Source organism: Alosa pseudoharengus, unplaced genomic scaffold (assembly GCF_046254945.1).
Source record: "Alosa pseudoharengus isolate Yale_2024_CS ecotype anadromous, Long Island Sound unplaced genomic scaffold, YU_APseudo_1.1 YU_APseudo_1.1_scf_13, whole genome shotgun sequence".
In the NCBI taxonomy this organism is placed as follows: Eukaryota; Metazoa; Chordata; class Actinopteri; order Clupeiformes; family Clupeidae; genus Alosa; species Alosa pseudoharengus.
Genome location: NW_027468598.1, coordinates 498,376 through 516,573, shown reverse-complemented (window position 1 = coordinate 516,573; position 18,198 = coordinate 498,376). Strand labels below are relative to the sequence as shown.

At 40.1% G+C, this 18,198-nt stretch overlaps 1 protein-coding gene across 1 annotated transcript in view; it reads left to right on the top strand.

Moving 5' to 3' along the window:
• The window catches only part of ercc2 (excision repair cross-complementation group 2), a 144,751-nt gene that overhangs the window by 86,110 nt on the left and 40,443 nt on the right, over window positions 1-18,198 (top strand). The window contains exons 12-14 of the mRNA XM_076281800.1: window positions 4,658-4,776; window positions 8,411-8,480; window positions 10,933-11,002. Coding sequence (XP_076137915.1) covers window positions 4,658-4,776; window positions 8,411-8,480; window positions 10,933-11,002 — 259 coding nt within the window. The remainder of the gene's footprint in view (window positions 1-4,657; window positions 4,777-8,410; window positions 8,481-10,932; window positions 11,003-18,198) is intronic.

Here is an 18,198-nt window from a genome sequence, read left to right as displayed (position 1 = left end):
AAGACCGCTGTTTACCATCAGCAGCATCCATCTTTGTTTACAAGTAGCAGGAAATTCACACGGAACCGTGGCCGACTCTACACACGATATGATTGGCCTGATAGAAGTTTCATTTTTCCAGCTCGCAAGCCAATGGAGAGTTGCTAGACTACCCTGGCTGCAAATTACATTTGCTGCCGCTAGGGTGCGTCTAGATTTCTAGGCTAAAAAATAACTATGTGGCCCCAGCGGTGGCGCAACTGGCTGGGGCACCTGCACCGTACGCCGGCGACCCGGGTTCGATTCCCGCCCCGTGGTCCTTTCCGGATTCCAACCCGACTCTCTCTCCCACTCGCTTCCTGGCGATCTCCACTATCCTATCTAATTAAAGGCATAAAAAGCCAAAAAAAAACCTTAAAAAAAAATAATAACTATGTAATTTGCAACTATAGTATAGTGAGATTTCTATAGTAATGCTATGCTAGTGTATAATAGTTCTGTGAGGTTCTGTAACATCATAGCCTTACCATTTATAGTGTTCTGTAGTAGACTAGTCTCCCAACATACTAGGCTAATACTTCTACAGTAAGCAATGTCCCAAGATGCTACAGTGTTCCTATAACATTACTATAACATTTTGTATCAAAATGCTACAAGATTATAGTTATTTTTCGTGAGGAGTCATACAATGTGAGGCTGCAAAGAATTGCGTCTTTGGTGTCATTCATTTTCCGCATGGCATGGTCTATTGACCCGTCTAGCACCCACCTAGTCACGGCCTTAGCAAATCTCCTTGCAGCTTTTATGCTGCATCGATTGCCAGTGTTTATTCAGTCCTTACATCCTGAACGAAGTCCCAAGACTTCGACGTCCCAAGACGAGAACTTGTTCTGTCATTTATTGTTGGGTAGCCTACGTTGTGCATGGTCGTTAGTTTAATATTCTGTTTCTTTCAAAGATTCCGGAGAAGGCTATTTAGCCTTCCATGCCTGCACTAAGATTTTTCTTTGGGGCTGAACTTAAAGCACCGCAATTCCTCGTCACTTTCATTTCGATTTTCACTTTAACGTTAGTGTTGCTTACAGATGAAGTTTGATATGTTTTAATGCTAAATCAAAATAATTACATGTTTACTTAAATTAGCCTAATCTGCTTTGCCATTGCGAGTGAAAAATTTATCACAAGCCTGCGCATGTGGGAAATATAACAATTATGTGTGAGAGCGAGAAAGTACCGTATTTTCCGGTCGCATCAGTCCAAAAATGCGTCATGAACAGGAAAAAAACATATATATGTCACACTGGACTATAAGTCGCACTTATTTAGAAATGTATTTCACAAAATCCAAAACCAAAAACAGACAATGTAACTGGACTATTGAGGCCAAAAAGATGAATGTTAATGAAGATGAAGGAGTGAAGGCAGCCAAGAGGAGGGCAATTTAGGCTACAAAAGATTCACTGAAAGAACATGCTGATGTGGTACACAAGTCACAAGCCGGCAGCAGATTAGATGCTCACGAGAGAGAAAAGATGCGGTTTTAAAAGGACGTGACTGAAACAGAGGCAAGCCAGGCGATAAGATTAGGCATATAGGCCTGACGGTAATTGTAAAGCAATTTACAAAAGATTCACTGAACAAAAATGCTGATGTGGTACATGAAAATTTAGCTAAAAATGTGTGGACAAGCCTGCAGCAGATTAAATGTTCAGGACAGAGAAAAATATGTGGTTTTAAAAGGACTTGCAGACCGGAGCTGCAGCAAGCAGATGATATTTAGACATTTATTTCACAAAATCCAAGACCAAGAATAGACAGACTATGTAACTGGACACAGAGGCCAAAAATATTGAGAGTTCTACCGGGAAAGTTAACGAAGACGAAGGAGTGAATAGTGGCAAGCTGAGGCAAGCCGAAGGCTGCCAGGGCCCGACACTAATTGTAAAGCAATTTACAAAAGATTCAATGAACAGAAATGCTTCTGTGGTACATGAAAGTTTAGCTAAACATGTGGAGAATGCAATGCAATCAAGCATTTTGGGCAACATGGAGGCACAAGCCGGCAACAGTGGACATTTTCAGGAGGCTACCTCCCAGAACAAGAGAGAAAAAGATGCACGTTTTAAAAGAACATGCAGAGGAAGGAGTGAATGGCTGCCAGCTGAGGCGAGCCAGGCGATAAAGAAGGCTGCCAACGAGGGCCCAACGCTAATTGTAAAGCAATTTACAAAAGATTCACTGAACAAAAATGCTGATGTGGTATGAAAATGTAGCTTAAAATATGGAGAATGCAATGCAATCAAGCATTTTCGACGATATATTGGCACAAGATGGCAGCAGAGCAAATGCGCATTTAAAACCAGGGCCTAAATTTCAGCGAGGGTATTGCGCTTAAGTTATTAAGTATTGCGCATAGTAATAAAAGTCCCGCAACTCTAGCCATCATAATTGTCACCGCTGAAGTCAAATTATAGCTTAGGTGCTTCTACATCAACCGCTATCGACAGGAAAGGAAAACAAAAGTTTAGCGATCAGGAGCCGTCAGGAATTTTACAAACACAGAAGCATGACAGCCTATAATGCGAGAGAACATGGATGTGTTCTCCATTTAAGGAACGTTATAATCGCATAGTAGGCCAACTTTCACTTTCTAGTGTGTGCATTCATTACGTGAAAGATGATTTGTAGCAAAACAGCGATCAAATATTAGGCTATATGGTAGTGAGTTTTGTTTTTCAAATGTTTTCATGCATGTCTAGATAACGGGTGAGGAATGTTTAGGAGACAGACTATTGTAAATCCTCAAATTATGGATGGGGTCTTTTATTTAGACTGCGCAAAGCACAGCACCTTTATTTCTTATGTGATGCGTTTTATTGTGAGACATAGGCCTACTTTTTGTTTGGAGCGACAAACCGGTAGGCTATCAAAAGCAGAAGATGTTTGATTTGGGATTTAATTTACGTTTGGACTATTTGATTATATTGCTAAATATCAGGACTGATAACCACTGAAATCTGTGGGGTGTTTGATGGTTCACTTATTAAGTTTCATGTAGTTGAAAGAGTGTCGGGATTTCTATCCGCTTATTGCGAGATAAGGCATCCTCATCCTTTCATTCATTTCTGGAATGTGTGCTGTGCTGTAATGGAAACCTTATTCCGTATAGCCAAAGAGGTCTACGATAGCCTAAATTGAGTTATTTTTTAATTTTGCATTATTTACTTGTTTATAAAATTGGTAGGCTGATGCCTGGCAGCAACAATTATGTTTAAATATAGGTTACTGCTTCAGCCTCTGGCAAGCTCAGAAGGGGGCGGCAAGCGACTGGTAGCTTGAGAGCGACATGTTTTATTGGCAACAATATTAAACCAACAAAGAATATAAAATATTAAGAAGAGCTGAGGCCCGGCTATAAATAGAATCCTGGCCATAATTTGAGGATTTAGGAATACACATGTGTTTCAGGCATAGTGCAAGCACTAATCTCTGTCTGAAAGTGCACAGAACTTGTGCATTTGAGAGTGCTCTCTCACGGCTGTAGACAGTAATGTTTCATGTAGGGTTTATATCAGTTAGTATGAATTAACATTTAAAAGCATGTTCAATTATATTTTTTCATATATAAGTCGCACCTGACTATAAGCCAAACTATGAAAAAAAGTGTGACTTATAGTCTGGAAAATACAGTAGTAAACAAATCCGAATGCAAATTATAGAAAAGAACAAATACCATTCATTTATTTATTATAATGACAATCATATTATTAAGTACAAGGAAAAAGTCGGCTACAATATATGGTTGAAAAAATATATAATGTCTGCAACACTGCTTTTGACTCCCATATATTTAATGCACAACAGGCCACGTTTCGACCCTGCTGGGTCTTCTTCAGGTTTTCTTTTGCCCTGCACCTGCCAGAAGGTGGGATGTGCACACAATAACTGTTTGCTGAACTACAATATATGGTTGCCACAGGGGAAACCAGGGGTGATGAGCAGGGGTTGCCACTTGTCACAATTTGGTTGCCAAGGGCATCCAAATCCTTGAATTTCCCCTTGGGGATCAATAAAGTATCTATCTGTCTATCTATCTATCTATCTATCTATCTATCTATCTATCTATCTAACTGGGCAACCATTAATGTCAAGCCCTTGTGCAGTTTCACAATTGACCATGGTCTCAAAACACTTTGCACAATTAAAACAAACAAACAGGCTGTAAGTAGGAGAACAATTAAGAGAAAAATAACAATACGCAATATACGAAGCTTGCACTATTTATTTTCAATGGGAAACTTAATTATGCCAAATATATCAAAAAATTTAAATACATTGCTCACATGCCCTTTACAATCAACTCAACTGATTCACTCAAGTTGTCACTGATGATGATCTCCCTTTAAATGAACATTGCTTGGCATTATATGTAGTAATTTTAGTCATACAAGGATAATGTCGGTAGCTGTATATTGCGCTGGCAGTGCTCAACTGGTCAGACAGATTATTCCACGAGAGGGGGCTCGATTGCAGAAGGTTTTGCCTCCCTCTGTGGTTTTTGATTCTTTGAAACTTTGATATTTTGACATCTTTCAAGAAGATTTGAACCTAGAAATCAAAGGTGTAGATCATCTTCCATATCCCTTAGTTAATTAAACATCCTCTTTTAATGTTCAAGGTTCTGTGCTGAAAGATTACACTCCTTACTACGAACATTGGAGATTGCAGACATTGCTGACTTCTCTGCTGTTACACTCATCTCACATTTTGCCACCCTAGTCAGCACCTATAGCAAAGGTAAGTATAGTTCTCTGTCTCCAATGTACATTCAGTGTTTTTTTTTGGAACTGTATCTTGCATTTTTAAACAAGATGGTTCAAGTTAGCATAGGAAAGTACTTGGCCTTTCAAAGTAAACTATTACCTTCTAACTCTGCCATCCCCACAAGAAAAACATAAAATAGACAATTTGACCATGGTCAAAAGTAAACAGAAATATCATAATAGTGCTACTATTAAATCATGACGGTGTACCTTGGAAGTGCAACATGGTAAACAAACAGTAACGGCAAAGTGACCATATTAGAAGCTTTGTCTGTGACTAAAACTAAGTCATTGTCATTCAGATGCCATTCATCTGCTACCCTCTTCAACAAGTCGGCCACATTTGTGCCCGTGTGACACTCGTTCATTGCTCTTGTTTGAAGCACAAGTGACACTAGCTGCCAATCATCACTGATGAAATGTGTGGTTACGGTAACGTAGGACACCGTGGCAATTGATATATATATAGCCACTCTTCCAGCGTTCGTCAAAGTATCCAAAACTTCTGATTTGGTTTCAACGTAGAGTGTAGGGATTGTGGTTTTGGTGAAGTATCGCAACAAGGTATCTTGTACCTCTGCTCCAAAGTATGCACCATCTCCCGAAAACCCTTGCTCTTTACAACAGAGTATGGTCTTAAATTCATTGCAATACGGGGGGGGGCAGCCGTGGCCTACTGGTTAGCGCTTCAGACTTGTAACCGGAGGGTTGCCGGTTCGAACCCCAACCAGTAGGCATGGCTGAAGTGCCCTTGAGCAAGGCACCTAACCCCTCTCTGTTGTTGGCACCTAACCCGCCACTGTTGTTGCAGGCAGCTCACTGCGCCAGGATTAGTGTGTGCTTCACCTCACTGTGTGTTCACTGAGTGCTGAGTAATTCATGGATTGGGATAAATGCAGAGACCAAATTTCCCTCACGGGATCAAAAGAGTATACTTACTTATACATTTTGCAATGGATTGAGTTATCCGTTTCCGAGTTTGGTGGGAGCTGTGCCATTGCCTGCTCAATTGTCCTCTGGCTACCATCAGGAACGGGTCGCTTCTCTTCCAACTCTGAGTGGTATCGAGAAATGTGGTTTTGCAGATTTGGGGCTCTATCTTCCGTGCGGGCGCAATTGACTTTGTATACTCGCGCGTTTGTCTTTCCTATTTTGCAGTCAGCGCATATTGGAATTTTCCCTCCACAGGTACATGCCTGTAAATTAGGGAATTCGATTGCGCCCACGGGGGTGGTTCAGCGAAAAGACGGGGCGTGTTCCGGCGCAAACGTTCACTGTTGATATTTTGCAGTTTCAGAAAACAATTCCGCCACAGACCAGGAACTCCCTGGTCTAAAGTCTGTGGCGAAAATGCAGATGCTATTTTAAGGGCGCATGCATGACCACAGGCCTGCATGAATGAATGCGTTGCACACCAATCTACAGACACCTCCGTGCACAGACGGAAACATTCAAAGCCTTGATAATATTTGTCCATTTCCCGGTTTTGTTCGTGCATTGGTGACCTAAATATTTAGTAGCCTATATAGTACAACATCTACATGCAATATCTTTACAACAACGCCTAATTACGACCTATTAATCTGGACATCTATTCATCTAGACTACAGCCCTATAAAGGCTAAAGTTACTTTTAGTTTTGTTCCAATTTACCGTTGTGTAAGGTTTTAAGCACCAAGCTTTGCTATGTTCCCTCCATCCTTTCGTTATTTTCAAAAAACGTTTTATATCCATGATGGCCTTGAAGTCTTGAGTTACTAAATTAGCTTAAATCAGCTTTTCATGTGCTGTTAACCAGCAACAGATAGTACAAGTATGGTTACAATTTCTGTACAATTTCTGTAGTTGCTGCATCCATTCATTGTTATTCTCTCTCCTGCTCAAATAAATGTTGTGCGTGAATTAAGTTGATGATAACGTGTTTACAAACTCTGCTTTACAGAAAATATTGTAAATAGTCTACTGTCACGCATTTAATGGGATACTGTGCAGAGTTGAAAGTTAGGTCAACTTAAACGAAGCCCTTGCTTGGCCGCCTGTGCTGCGCAACGCACACTTAGCTCCTCTCATCTATACAATGTAGTTCCCATTTCTGTAAACCATACATAATTTCAAAGAAAAATATTACCACTCGAGGGAAATCAGTGTGGTGTCCATGTGAAAAAATAGGCATAAATCTAGTGTACACATTTTCACGAATCACTGATGTGTTGATGGCATAAATTAGGAAATGTTAGAGGACTTAAGGAGACGTGATGTTGAACTGCATGCCGATGCCATTTAACCCAAATGCCCCAGCGGCAGCACGGGAGAGAAGAGAATAACTGACAGAAGATATGCATTGTCTATAGAGAGGTAATGTTAGATTACATTGTACATTGCAAATATATCACCATGCATTCATAACCTCATGATTCAGTGAGAATGATCCCAAAACATCGGAAAGTATGTCTTTGTGACAATTCTGTATTACATTTTGTCAAGAGGAAAAATCAATAGCTAACTGTTCCCAACTGAACAGTGATTATAGCGCTGTGAACGCTCCTGGCTGCGCCTGGCAAATACGCCACCATAATAGCAATCAGCTATGGAACAAGCGTGCCTGTTGTTAAAGGGAATGTGAGATGACGCTCTGATTGGTTTATTGCACGTTACGCCCAAACCACACCTATGATTAATGTAGCTACTTCAGACCACCCCATTTTAGATTTGCGTCGGGCGCAACAGTCAATATCCCGCCGGTAAAAAAGCATCAGTGCCCAAGATCCGCCCACAAAGTCACTTGCGTTTTGCGCGAAGACACTTCCGTTTCAGACCATTAAAATAGGGCCCTTGGTTTATTTCCGAAGTATCATAGAACCCAAAATGTTTTAGAAAGAATCGCGATGCATCTAAGAATCGATATTTTTCCCACCCCTACACGTAACCATTGATTTCCCCAAGAAAGGAGAGAGGACGGAGACCATTTTCTGTGAATATCTCGAGAACCTGGAGGAGTGCCAAATTGGTTTTGTATTTCGGTCTCAAGGGGCCATCTCAACCCATCCCATAACCACTCATTTTTGGTGTAGTTAAAGTTGAATGCATGCAGAATTTTTTGTGAAATTCCATCCATGGGTGCCTTACAATAAATTAATCCATGTGTAGCCTACATTTATTGACTGGACATCCATGTGATGATGGTGGTGTTAAGTGAAGGGTTGCTGGTAGGGGGAAATTAAAATGTGTATGTTGAAATGTGCACCCCCACACACAGGACTACCCCCCCCCCCCACACACACACACACAAACACCATTACCCCCCCCCCCCTCCCAAAAACACACTCCATTACACCATAACCCCCCACACACACATACCAAGAGCCCAAAACGCATGTTTGACATAGCGTCACCATCTGGCAACAGATAGAATGGCTATTCCTAGAAGTTTCATCAGATTCGTTTCACATTTGGTGTATGAACTGGCAGGTGTCCTGATTTTATATTATGGTAGGTGGGGGGGGGGGTGACAAATAGGCGTTTGCCCCAAGTGTGACGAGAATTTATTGAAAATCAAGGAGATTACTTAGCTGTTAAGTTTTAAACAGTGGTATATGTTGCTCTCCCAGGCTTCACCATCATCATTGAGCCCTTTGAAGATAAGACTCCCACCATTGCCAATCCTGTGCTGCACTTCAGGTAGGTTAGTTTTGTTAACTGATTGGCAAAATGCATTTCCATGTTTATTTCTCTGTTTCTGGAGCCTCAGCTGTCTTGTCTCCTTTTTCCTCACAAATCTCTCCAGGTTGTGCAGAAAAGGGCTGTCACTGAGAGCTTACACAAATTCAATATTTACTTGCTTTCATAAACAAATTTGACAAGTTAACAGGTCATGGTCGCTGGGTTTGTAAGACATTTGGGAGGATTTTTATGTAGGAAGTCAAGTAATGGGGACTATAATTAGATGAGGTGAGGTTATTGTGAGGATGTATACTGTTCTACGTGAGGTGGAAACAATTAGCGCGTTTCCATTGAGTAATACGGTTCAGTTCAGTATAGTACAGTATGGTTTGGAATAGGGATGTTAACCGATGACCGTTTGACCAATGGTTGACGGTATCAATGTTAACCGATCAAAGTTTTCTGTAGTCTGTTAAAAAAAAAAGTGATCTCTAAATTAGGCTATTATAGACAGTGGACTAAAGGCTACTACAGTTAGCCATCTCATTCCAAGATCTTTTTGTGTGAAGTGAACAAATTATCCCTCACACTCAATTTTTCATAACTCGCCTGTTTGTACTTAATAAACCAATAAAAACATTTGGCTTGAGGTCACAGCGTATGGGTTCGCACGCTCACAAGGTTTGCGAAAAGTGAAGGCTACGGGCTAAAACACTCGAGGTTAGAGCCAGGGCAGACGACAGGATGAAGCGTGCAAAGAAAAGTAGTGTGTAGGACCATTTCATCAAAAACAATGACACAGATGTAAGTTGCAACCATAAATTCCGTATAACAGGACAGGAATATCTTTAACAGTCAACCCCAAAAAACACAAAACTATCAGTTTGTCAATATTAATCTCATTTCCCCCCCAATTTCTGTTGTAGATAGAGGAAAACTTAGAGTGTATGGGAGATTCACAATTCTGTCCTCAATGTATCACCTTTTGTTCAAAAGTTATGATAAATTTATTAGACCTTTGCAGAGGGCATGAAACATTCCGTTTTTTCTTACTTCATAACAAGCACATAGCCCATTGTGTAGGCCTAGTCTATGAAAATAATTGCTACTACTCAGCTCTTGGATTAACATCATACACAGGATGCAAGTTGATAGACAATATTGTGTATCAAAAGAAGAAAGAAAAGTTTGCATAATTAAATGCTTTTGAATGTTTTTTTGCAGCATATCGCCTTTACTATCTACCCTCCTTTTTGACAACTGACATATCGATTTTACATATCGGTTATCGGCCTCCTGTTTTGGTAATAATTGATATCGGTATTGGCCCTGAAAAAAACATATTGGTCGATCCCTAGTACAGGGACTCGGGACCCCATCCTTTAGGACACACAGTAAATTTGGTGACATTCAACCACTAGGGGGGGGCGCTAGAGTTACAGGAACTTAGCTCATATCTAAGCGACACTTTTGTTTCTCAAAACAAAACTTGGTACAGGGACTCAGGGCTCCATTGTGATGCCACACATATAATTTGGTGCCCTTTGACCTAGGGGTCGCTGCAACAGGGCCTTGGTCAGACAGGTAACCAAGGACTTGGTGATCACTATGAATTAAATCTAGAGTTTCTTTGAGAAGATGAGAGAAGCGTAAAGAAGGACACACATCAGTGTAGCTCAGTGCCTGGTGTCTTCCTTCGGGAATTGTGGCCAAATAGTTCAGTCTTTGTTTTGTCCTTCTTTACGTGGAATTCCGTTCATGTGGGGCCATATCAGCTGCACACAAACACAGGCACGCATACACTTTCTCACTCACACAGACACATGCGCACACACACACTCACACACACATTAACACACGCACACACATAATCCCACTCTCATAACCACATATATTCACACATAAACACACCCGCACACATACATGCACACACACATGCAGGCAAGCAGGCACACACACACAAATAAACACACACGCACACCCCATTACCCCCACATACACAATCACAAACGAACACACACACATACACACAGAGCACACAGCAGATGATGACAAATTGACAAGCGTGTTCCACCACTGTTGGAGCATGGCTCTTTTCATTGGTCTTAGACAAATTGGCTACCCATTAGCTAAATGGATACCCAGTAAATTGAAGATTGATGAAAAGGGGAATTTCCGCATCATGTTATTTTGATATTATGAATCAATATTAATCATATTATTCTATGTACATTTTCTGTTCTATACTGATGAGATTTTGTGGTTTCGGTCAGGGTTGTGCACAATTCGAATTGCAATTCTGGTTCCTGTTTGCTACCTCAATTGAAATGCAAGTGAAATTCAATAATTGAATTGGAATTTAGGAGCCAGTTTCAATTCAATTCTGGAATTTTGCACAAGCCTGGTTTCGTTATCAACTGGCTCACTTCATTACTTTATTTCATTCTGAAAGCTTGTTGTCTGTTTGCAGTTGTATGGATGCTTCTATTGCCATCAAGCCAGTGTTTGAACGGTTCCAAACGGTCATCATCACCTCAGGGGTAAAAGTCAATGCACTACACACTTTAAACAAATAACTCTCTTGTATTTATGTACATGTATGTCACTGATTCTTGAGATAAGGGACAAAACATGTCCCCCATCAAAATGTTGCACTGCAAAAACTGCTTATCTAACAAAATCTAACCAAGTGTTATTAATCTTATATCAAGATAAAAAAAAAAACTAGTTGGTATTGTTTTCAGTATAAAGAGACTTACCTAGTGCTTTCTTGTGAAATCATTTGACTTAATTAAAAAAAAAATTGACTTATTTTAAGACATCTCATCTTGAAAACAAGCAAATTTGTCTGCCAGTGCGTTAAGCAAATTTGTCCTAAAAACAAGCAAATTTGTCTGCCAGTGCGTTGAGCAAATTTGTCTTGATAAGACTCCCAAAAATAAGTTAAAGTCTTCTTAAATTAAGTCAAAATGATCTTTTGAGAGGGCGCTAGGTAAGTCCTTTCATACTAAAAACAATAACAAATAGATTTTTTTAATCTTAACTCATTGAATGCCAAGCTGTTTTCGGGAGCTTTGTCCTAGAGTGCCAGCAATCTAGACCATTGTTGATGATTTTTGTACAGCCACAGCATATTCTGTGTTATAGCTATGAACACATACAATAGCTTGATTAAAAGGTAAGACTTTAAGCTCTCGGTGGGTGCAACCCGTGTATTTCTACACGCCTCTGTTCCTGAGAAATCCCAAGCTAAACAGTGGCTAGTTTTCATCAAAATCCCTGTTTTTTTCTAGAAATGGAGATATAACGTCTTTCATGAAATATGAAGTGTTGCCTGTTACTTACTTGTGTAAACTTTCCGGGAAGTGATCAGGAAGTGATCAGCGAGACCTGGCGAGACTGCCATCTAGTGATAGACCCACGAAAATGGCCTGGTTTTGACCTGACGTGCATGCGTCACTGATTCGACCCAAAGCGGCAACCGAGTTATGATAAAATGTCCAGATAAAATGTCCAGATTGTGCGTTTTCATGAGTTTCACGATCGTCATATATTTCATTACCATTCATCACAGAGTTCCCAAAATCACATATAAGGTGTGTTAGAGTGTCTAGTTTCGTAATTTAAAAAAAAAAGCTAAAAACGTAATATTATGTTTTTGGCACTCAACGCATGGGAAGGAAAAACGTAATATTACGTTTTTGGCACTCAATGAGTTAATATAAGATCAATAACACTTGGTTAGAATTAATTTTTTGCAGTGTGCAATTTCCCTTAAAAAACAATAAATTATTTCATTTAAAAAGGCTTTAAAAGTTGGATATGAAAGACTTGTGTATGTTTAGACTCTTACAGTGGGTCCCCGTTAAGTTTGGACGGGTTCCTTCATGAATCACGCACCCCATTTTCTCAGCAGAAATGGCACAAACTGCAGTTGACACAAACAACCACAAGGTGTCACTTGGGTGCCACTACTATTTTTGATGCGACTGACTTACTGCTTCCATGAAGCAGCGGGGGCACGGGAACTTAAATTGATCACGGTAGTTTAAGCTTACACTTGACAAAACATTCTAATATGAAAATGTAGATGCAATTGTTGTAAAATGGTGCAGCTCCTTTAAGAAAGCACCGTGTGCAGGGATGGAGAGAGAGAAAGCGAAAGTACGTGCTGTTGAGACTGGAGCGAGTCATACCTGTGCACCAGCAATTGTTGAACATTTACCTGTACAAGTACATTGACAGTAGCCCAGCCTAACAGCATGTTGTAGGCCTACTGTAGAAATTTCACTTAAATTGCAACCGCAACATGCCTGCTTACCAACGTTCAAACGACAACGAAAAAGATAATAAAACAACAAGAGGGTTGAGTCTGAATGACACTGAGTTTTTAGACACTGAGTTTTTGTAGTTAAGAAATATTTTCGTATAAAAAAAATGGTCATTCTTCAATCTCCTTCACTGACGCCTATGGAAAAGTCTTAACGTCCCAAAACAAAGATCAATGATCATCAAATTTCTCTCTCACATTGCTCCTCATAACCATCTATAAAAAAGTGTTTTTTCTTTTCTTTTTGAGCACATCCGAATCCCAGGACATAACGCACTGGACCTTATAATAGACTCGAGATATAATTCCAGGATATGGCGAGTCAGTGTCATTTATAGATAGATAGATAGATAGATACTTTATTGATCCCCAGGGGAAATTCAAGGTCAATAAAGTATCCATCTATCTATCTATCTATTTATTTGTCCAATGTTAGCCTATAGATACAGACCAGTACATCTTATCAATAGTTTGAATGTCGTGTGCATTTCTGCTCATTGACAAATACCGTTCAGCACAATGATTCATGCCCAATTAATTCCCCCTGTTAAAGTGTTCGCCTTTGTTACACTATTTGGTTTCGTGATGTAGCCTATGATAAACACCATATGGCCAAATATGTGACTCAGCTAATGTTATAGGCTATACAATTGAATTTCCCCTCTTAAAGGCAAGCTGGTGTAGCTTATTAGACTAGGCTACTATTAAAATACACCAACGGTAGCCTTGGCTATGTGTAAAGTAAGCTATCGCATGATTTCATGCACGTAAGTGAAAAGGGCCTTGAATCTGTCAAGTTTGCACAGGGCCTCGCATCCCCTTTTGACGGCCCTGCGGCTCCTCCTAAGACAGCGAGGAAAAAGTTAAAATACGCGATAAACCCGGGAAAAGTTGACAGGTTTGTTTCGGTCCCGGTGATTATTTGTGAAATTGTGCAAACGACAGCCTTTTCAAGGCATTTCAAGGAAGGAGTCGTAGCATGCAAGCTCCCAAATTGACCCAGTAGCCTAAGGCATCAATAAATTGTTGGGACTGGGGAGGGTCATGCGTTTTTTCTCAATCACTTTGGAGAGTCATAGAAAAAATTCTTGCTGGCGAGGGAGTGTCACGTCTTTTTTGACTAACGCTCCTCCGGTAGCCCCTTAATTAAATAAAAACGAACAGTCCCTAATTGATTAATAGCCTAGGCCTACACCAGCAATTGTTGAACATTAACCTGTACAGGACATTGACAGTAGCCCAGCCTAACAAGCAAATGTTGCAAAATACATCAAAAGACTAGCCTAGAAATCTAGACGCACCCTAGCGGCGGCAAATTAATTTGCTCAGCTTGTACGTCTAGTATCGAACCATAGGAATTTCTATTGGCTTAACACCGTGGATGACGGCCAATCACAGCGCTCTATTTCGTTAGAGAGTCTTAAGGCGGGCTTAACAGGATAACGACATCCTGCAACGGTGAACAACAAGGAAGGTGGCTATGGCAAACGAAGAGCGGTTGTTTGAATCGGCGTTGGCGTCAACTTTGGAGGAGTTGGACTTGTGCTTTTCTTTGAAAGTAGATCAACACAATGCACTTAAGTCATTCCTTTCGAAGAAGGATGTATTTGCCGTTTTGCCGACCGGATACGGATATGGTCGTAGCGCTGGCCTATTGCATGCCTAGGCAGTTTGAAAGACAATTCTCTGCCCGCCCCTTGGATTAAGCGAGGTGAATGATTCGATGCCAGACTATACATGTCAATGATATAGGATGGCCCGCCAGGCTATCAAAAGACGCAATTAATCAGAAATAAATAATGTAATCTGCATCGCTTTATTTAACAAACTGCAAGCAACAAGAGCATTGAGTTCGCTGTAAGGCCAAACCCAAGAGCAAAGCCTATCTGTTAAGGCAGTCGATAGGCTATATAACGGAGCTGTGTGCCTGGAAAGACGATAGATGACGGCTCTGGTCATCCCATACCCTCCCCCCACTTCCTGTAGGCTACCATTATGAAGGCCTTATTAAACTTTGACTAACATTTCGATGTGTCGATGTTTTTGACTAACGAACATCGAAACGTTAGTCAAAGTTTAATAATGTTCTGCACCTTTTACTAAAGAATAAAGAAAATTAAGAAGACATCTGAGCTGCACCGGCGTCTCTCCTTCTCTAACACTTTTTGGCTTTGGCTAAATATTTCTAAAATCATTTGAGTTTCACTAGTCACATGTTTTAACAAGCAACACTTGTTATTGAACTAATAACAGACGTGTGTCGAAAATTGACTATTTTCCATACAGAGAAATAACATATGCAGAGTCTAACCAAGGTCAATCTTGCACATATTTTTGTATTGCAATCATTGTAGCCTACAGTTGTAACAGCGCGTAACAGTCGTTTTACTCCCCAGATGCGCTCATTATAAAGAACGTTTAACGTGTCCCAAAAACAGCTATAATTTTTTTTTTTTTTTTAATAACATTACTGTTAAGGAGATGCTGTAGGCAAAGTCTATATTTCAACCTCGTTAGTGTAGTAAAAAAAATCAGAACTATTCACAAGGTTTCTGGGCAGCATATTTATGTTCTGTTAGCAAGCGAACTTCTCATGACTACCGACAAAGTAGCCTACTGCCAGCTGACGAAGCTCTCATTTTAAAACATTACTGAGAGACAGACACTGTACAATCAAGAAATCTTGCCACTGAATCCAAAACTATGTTTAACATTATGTACAAGGCTTAGGCTACAGTGGACTAGCATGTTGCAGGGGCTGCTAAAAAGAGAAACGCACTGAAAACTCGGCCAATCACAGCCCTTGCTGTCGAATGCGACGTCTGGTTCGACCGTGGAACTCCACAGCGGACTATGCTGCCCCCAAGCGGCTGCAGTTGTACTTACATTTCACCATTCACCATGATCGTGAATGAAGTGTCAATTTTTAACTGGGACCCACTGTAGTTTTGGCTATATTTATATTATTTCATAGTAATTTCATAAAATACCGGCACTGTACTATGAAAGCCCATGCAAATAAACTATAAAGAGGTTACAGTATCAAACTGCAAAAATAAAGTGTTTTAAAATGCCCAAAATGCCCAAATATGATTATGAGGTTAATTGGATGGCTTCATAAAATATCACAAAATACTTAAAGTGAACATTGCATTATTTTAAACATTAACAACAGCCTTTCAAAATCTGTCCTCAATTCATGTCAACTCCGTCAGATATTTTTCAAATTCGAAATAAATCAGGCATATTTTGGTCAGCTTTAACCCTGAGGACCCCCTTTGACTTCTTTCTGTTGATGGATGCAGCAGTCCAACACATGGTCTCGTAAGTGTTTTTAAAAAAATAAATATTCAGCAAACAAGTTGAAATCTCTGTGGTCACAGCTTTCATGTGTCAACACTGTCTTCAAAGTAGAGCTGAATTCAATCAATTCAATGAATTCAATTTTCACTACCCCCCCCCCCCCCCCCCCCAACGGTCCGTGAAAAAAAAAATGGGAATCAAACCGGTCCATGGTACATAAAAGGTTGGGGACCCCTGATCTATTACACATGATTAAGTTAAAAAAACATGTTGTTTTGTCAACTCCGTCACACGTCAACTCTGTCAGATATTTTGTCTGACGGTGTTGACGTGTAAGCTGACTGAGTGGAAAAGTGCTCCCAAATACTCATTAAGTAATGTTTAACAACTACATAACATGATAATATGATCTAAGTATGCATGTTGATTGACTTAAAACATCTTAATTTACCCAAATGCCAAATAACTTATAATAATAACTCATAAAAAGTATTGTTTTTATCTGTACTCTAGGCAGACATGGCTACACAAAAATTGTCAGTGTAGGAGCAAAAACAAAGAAACAGTACCAGAGAAAAGGGAGAGAAAGAAGTAACAGTGACCCAGAAAGCAGAAGGGACAGTTAGACAGTAAACAGCAGTTTGAAAAGGAGCGACAGAGATGGAAGGACAGGGTCCAAAACAAAAAAGTAAAACAAGTAGGAGAATTAGGACCCAGAGCAAAAAGGCACCGCAGAAAGTATTGGAGGAAAGCAAAGAAAAGGTCCAGAGCTATGCAGAATAGATGGCTAAATGAAATAGACACCCCACCAGAATGTCCTCTGGACCAGGCTGTTGAGGAGCCTACTTCAACCCAGCGTGCTCTTGAGAGAGAGGAGAAAAAACAGGAAAAGACATGCAAGGGAGATAAAAGCATTGAAAGAAAAGATTAAGAAATGAACAAAAGAGCAACACAAACTAAGAAAGCAGGAATGGCGGAAAAAGAAGGCTCAAATAGAAAAGTCAAATGTCAAACTAAAAGATAAAATGATAGATTCTCCATGAACAGAAACCGAGAGGATGATAACGGGAAGCCAACATCGGGACTCCCAACATTAGAAGATATCTTCTTTTCCACAAGAGCTGAGAAGGAATTATACAACTCATGTGGCACAGAAACGAGCCGTTGAAAAATCAGGTCACAGACAACTGGCATTACACTGCAAAAACTGCGTATCTAATAAAATCTAACCAAGATTGTTAATCTTATATCAAGATAAAAAACTAGTTTGTATTGTTTTCAGTATAAAGAGACTTACCTAGCGCTTTCTCATGAAATCATTTGACTTTATTTAAGAAATGTTTGACTTATTTTAAGACATCTCATCCTGAAAATAAGCAAATTTTTCTTCCAGTGGGTGAAGCAAATTTGTCATAAAAGCAAGCCAATTTGTCTGCCAGTGCGTTAAGAAAATTTGTCTTGATAAGATTCCTTAAAATAAGTCAAAGTCTTCTTAAATTAAGTCAAAATGATCTTTCAAGAGAGCGCTAGGTAAGTCTTTTCATACTAGAAACAATACCAAATAGATTTTTGTATCTTATTATACGATTAATAGCACTTGGTTAGAAGAAGTTCTAAAGAAGTACCGGTTTCTTCATAGGCTTCGCCAGTTTGGTGTTAGGTACAGACAACTATCATGCTCTTGCAGATTGCCATTGCTTTCCCCCAGCTACTCTTTGTATAAGAGACTGCTCAGAGGAGCAGCAGACTGATGCAAGGGCCAGGAAGAGCCGTCCATTGGCCATGTTGATGCAGGAGATGGAAGACGAGTTGGGAGAAGCAGGGGATTCGGTCGATGAAATGTAAGATTTGGTGGATGAAATGGAAGAGGAGCCATTGAAAGATCCTGGGGGTGCTACTGTTGATATAAATATCAGCAGTATTGAGATAGGGGATAGGCTGGCAGTGGTGTATGATGATCACTGCTGGTTAGGAAAGTCCATTGATATAGATATAGAACACCAAGATATGAAAGTTGAGTTTTTGCATTCTTGTGGTCCTACTGCCAATTTTCACCCTAAATATGGGAGGAGGGTAGCCTAGAAATCTAGACGTACCCTAGCA